Here is a 4,467-nt window from a genome sequence, read left to right as displayed (position 1 = left end):
AGGAGGAGGTGGAGGAAGACATGCTGTGCACTTTGGTGGAGATGGGTAGCTAGGGTTTTGGGAAGAAGGTAGCTCTGTATACCATGTGCGATTGCGGTAAACGTCTTGCCGATCCAGGCCGACGTGCTGCGTGTTAAATAGAGGGGTTGCGAGCCCAATACGCGTACATGTCGTTGGAGAGATTACAACTTGGGAAACAAGAATACAAGGGATAACAAGATAAAGACTACATGAATATCTATCCTGTCTAACTACTCCTCCTTCGATAGAGATCCTCCTTGCTGAACACGCCATCATATCATGCATATTGTGTTTAACACACATGTGTGGCGGTTATCGGGACCCTTTAAATATGTTCGGGCAAGTTAATCATTAAAGCGATTTCTTTCCTGCGGTAGGCCGTGAGACAGTCGGGCTGGAAAGCCGGGCTCCAAAATCCCCAATCTGCTCCAGGTGGTCAAACCATCCCACCATCCCCCGGCGCACCACCATGGCAGCATCCCCGCCGGCGATCCTGGACGAGCTCTTCGAAGAGATCCTCCTCCGCCTCCCGCCCGACGACCCGGCCTGCCTCCTCCGCGCCTCCCTCGTCTGCAAGGACTGGGGTTGCGCCGTCTCCCGCCCCCACTTCCGCCGCCGCCTCCACGAGCTCCACCGGGCGCCCCCGGTGCTCGGCCTCCTCCACGACCTGGAATGCGAGCGCGTCCCACGATTCATCCCCACCACCGCGTCGTCCTTCTCCCTCGCCGCTCCGGACGGCCGGTTCTGGCGGACCCTCGACTGCCGCCACGGCCGCGCCCTCTTCCTCTCCAACCCCCAGTCCCCGGAAACTCAGGAGCTTCTCGTGTGGGAGCCAATCACGGGTGCCCAGCAGCGCATACCGGTGCCCGCGGCGCTCGAGAGCAACTTCCCCATGGCGGCCGTCTTCTGCGCGGCGGACGGGTGCGACCACCGCGCCTGCCTCGGGGGCCCTTTCCGCGTGCTCTTCATCCTCTCGGTCGTGGTAGGCCAAGTCACTGACGACGACTGCTATCTCACGTCGGCGTGTGCATACTCGTCGGAGACTGGCACCTGGGGCGAGCCGACCTCGTTGCCCCGCCGCTCGCCCATGCCCATGATCTTTACATTTTATTCCAGTGTGCTCGTTGGAAAGTCTCTGCTCTACTTCATGTCTGATGATGGATTCATTCTAGAGTGTGACTTGGCAAGGCACAGACTGGCTGTGTTCAACCCACCAAACCATGAGCTGGTCTGCGGCCAATATACCATCATGCTCGCCGAGGACGGTGGACTGGGAGTTTGCCAAAGGTTGAATCAGCAGCTCAAATTGTGGTCAAGGGAGGTGAGTGACAGGGCTGATGCACGATGGATGCTGAGCCGGGTCGTCTACCTGGAAAATTTGCTCCCAGTTGGTGCTCTTGTGGATGCAGAGACCAGAGTGCAAGTGCTGGGCTTTGCCGAGGGAGCAAATACCATTTTCCTGACCACGGTTGATGGCATCTTCATGATCGAACTGCAATCAGAGCGGGCGAGGAGGGTGTGCGGTGATCATCTCTTTTGTTATTTGATTCCAGTTGTCAGCTTCTACACTCCTGTGCCTCGAGGTGAGCACAGGGATCCGTCGTTGAAGCATAGTGAGGATTCAGGTGGTGGGGAGCAAGGAGGGGAGGAGAAAACAGAGGAACACCAATTGATCAACGAAATGAGTCAAATGTTACCAAGGGGGACTTTGTCAACGCTTTCGATTGCATCAACCACGCCATAGAGAACAGGTTAGGATTCTCTTCCCAAAAGCCGCTAGCCCCGCTGAAGTGTGCCAATGTGTTATTTGTGTGGAAACTAACTTGGAACTAGTTTGGTGCTTTCTTGGATCTGTTATTGTTCTATAACATGTCCCTAGTCGCTCTGAACCTTTGGCTTCTGTATTTTGTAAGACAAGGATTAGTGGGGTTCAAGGTGTTCTAAGATGTCCCTAGTTGCTATGAATGTGTTGCTGTTTGAGATGTCACTCGTTAACAATACTTGGGAGTCAGAGCCTAGTATGTTCTATTATTGATGTGCACTTTGTGATTATCATCGTATCAAAGTATGATTACCATGCTATCCAGTACTAGCTAGTTCCAAATATCTCATCACTCTGCAGTTTATTCGTACTGTACTTCATGATCTGAGCAGACACTAGCCAGTTGTTTGAAAAGGCAGCCAATAGAACAAACTTAGCACCTTGTATCGTCAAATTGGTTGACAGGATAATTATAGCTGTGCTGTCCTATCATAGATCACAGTAACTCTCTGCCTTAACAATTATAGACTGAAGTTGTATATCTTTATTGTCAGGGTTCCACCCTATGATGAAGTTGCTCCTGAGTGTACCAGCATGGTTTACGGACATGTATGCGTCTTGCTATATGAAGAATACTTGAAGACTTCAACCAGCAAAGATGATGCTGGGAACTCAAACGACCTCAGGTAGCAATGTTGATGATGCTCCACCTTCAGAGAAAAGGTGATTCTGAATAATATGCTGTATATACTACTGATCCTTTTGCCCCAGAGGCCCAGACCGGTGTTGCTAAATACTCACAAGTTTTCATTATTCTCTAAGTATTTGTGTGAAATTTTATTTGTATGTAGCAGTTTCTCAAACAAGTAGTGAAACCAACTGAACCCAGAGCTGTTAACATAGCATGAATGCTGGCCCAAGGGAATCATATTACACACGCAGATGTGAAGTGTGTTTGGGACTTGGAACAGACTGTCATTGGAAGAGCGTTCAATATAAGTTATTTTCCTGATAGTTAGTGTGTATTATTAAGTTTTAAAACATGGATAGTGGCTAGATGATGTTGCACATAGAAAACTTTAGCTTGGTCATAACCAGCTTCTTTATAGCTGTACATAGTTTGACCATATACCCAGTCACACTACAGCTATATCTACAACTACAGTGAGTGATCAGTCCCACCCACAAAATACTCTCCATCAGTGAGCTCTTAGAGCCAACCATGACTACCTGTTCTGTCGCAGTGATTGCCTGTCATGGTGGAGGCAGTAAGCAATTTGGGTTTTTATCACACTAGATGTGACATTTCAGTGAATGTGTGGTTTATCACAATCTAGCATATTGAAAGGAACTGAACATGTGTGCTGGTACAGAGAAAGTTCTGTCCAAAATGAGGAGCATCACAAATGAAGTTGGACATAAGGAAAAAAAAATCTTTTTTAAACTGTCGAGGCACCAATATATGCAAGATCCCAAGTACTTGCCATAGAATCCACACCTTACAGAGCAAGAACAATTAATTGACAAACAGTAAGAGAAGTGAAGAATAATACACTTGCACCATAGTACAGCAGGAGGTGAATATTGCTGCTGATCATTCTCTATGCTTATTTGCATAAACTGAGAACCGTGCAGGAACCGATACTTCCTGTACAGGATGGGTGCAGCTTATGAGGCATGAAACCTTTGGGAAAAAATCATATTATTTTGTAAGTCTAGAAACAGGGGGAACACAAACAAACAGTGAGAAAACTAACTTATCCAGAATATACAAAGTATGTAAATAACAACACTTCTTATTGTGGGAAAGAAAGAACAATTCAAACTACGGTTACTTGATAGGAAATGTAACTTTTTTTACATGAAAGGTAACTCTGCTTTTATCTTTGTGCCCTGGTACTTTTCCTGAATAATTATTTGTCTGTAATAGCAGCAATCTTAGTTGTGCTGCTATTCACCTCCAGTTCCTCCTACGCAAAATGAAAAATTGATAGAAAAATATGTGCCAACGGCATGGCTGCATATTCCTTGCAGGTTCAGGCACTCTGTAAGGATGGTGCTACAGCTCTAAGTAGAAACTAGATGGTGTACTAATCCAGTTCAATAACATAGCAGACCTGCAATGGAATTAGCTATGCATGATGTCTACTTATAGAGCAACGTTGGACACAATGGAAACACATGAGCTGGACTGGAATGATAATATTAGGCGTGCTAACGATGTTGGTCATTTTCTTGACACAAAGGCACGGCTGAAATGTATGGAATAACCTACAATACAACGTACTCCCTCCGTTCGGAATTACTCGTCCAAGAATGAATGTATCTAGATGTATTTTAGTTGTAGATACATCCATTTTTGTGACAAGTAATTCCAAACGGAGGGAGTAGGAAGTAATTCATCTTCTGCCCATCTTCTCAATAAATGTAGCATTTGCTGCAGAAGGTGCTGTTCATCTGAGGTAATCAAGAAAATATGCAATGAACATCAGGACAGATTGTACTACATATTACTCTGAACATCTGGACCAACGCAAGTTTTGGTGGTCAAACATCAGGACCAACTTTTGATTTTTGCATCTTGGAGGCAATAATCATGTCTAGGATTTACCGATGTAACCTTTATGTTTTCCTGCTTCCAACAATGCTGGATTGTGATGCGCCTTTTTTCTAAAAAAAAACAT

The 4,467-nt window shown here is 46.2% G+C and overlaps 1 protein-coding gene across 3 annotated transcripts in view; it reads left to right on the top strand.

The window, feature by feature from the left end:
• The first annotated feature begins 407 nt into the window (after positions 1-407).
• LOC119312618 overlaps positions 408-4,467 on the top strand; it is an 8,574-nt gene continuing 4,514 nt past the window's right edge. Inside the window, exons 1-3 of one of the 3 annotated variants that reach the window (XM_037588354.1) lie at positions 408-1,772; positions 2,338-2,506; positions 3,818-4,442. In XM_037588354.1, coding sequence (XP_037444251.1) covers positions 491-1,765 — 1,275 coding nt within the window. In that variant the 5' untranslated portion in view covers positions 408-490 and the 3' untranslated portion in view covers positions 1,766-1,772; positions 2,338-2,506; positions 3,818-4,442. Of the gene's footprint in view, positions 1,773-2,337; positions 2,507-3,817; positions 4,443-4,467 lie in introns of those variants that run through there. The other 2 variants (XM_037588353.1, XM_037588355.1) reach the window with 2 other exon arrangements.

Source organism: Triticum dicoccoides, chromosome 5B, assembly GCF_002162155.2.
Source record: "Triticum dicoccoides isolate Atlit2015 ecotype Zavitan chromosome 5B, WEW_v2.0, whole genome shotgun sequence".
Lineage (NCBI taxonomy): Eukaryota > Viridiplantae > Streptophyta > Magnoliopsida > Poales > Poaceae > Triticum > Triticum dicoccoides.
Note: the sequence above shows the minus strand (reverse complement) of the source record. Positions and strands in the feature narration are given on the sequence as shown.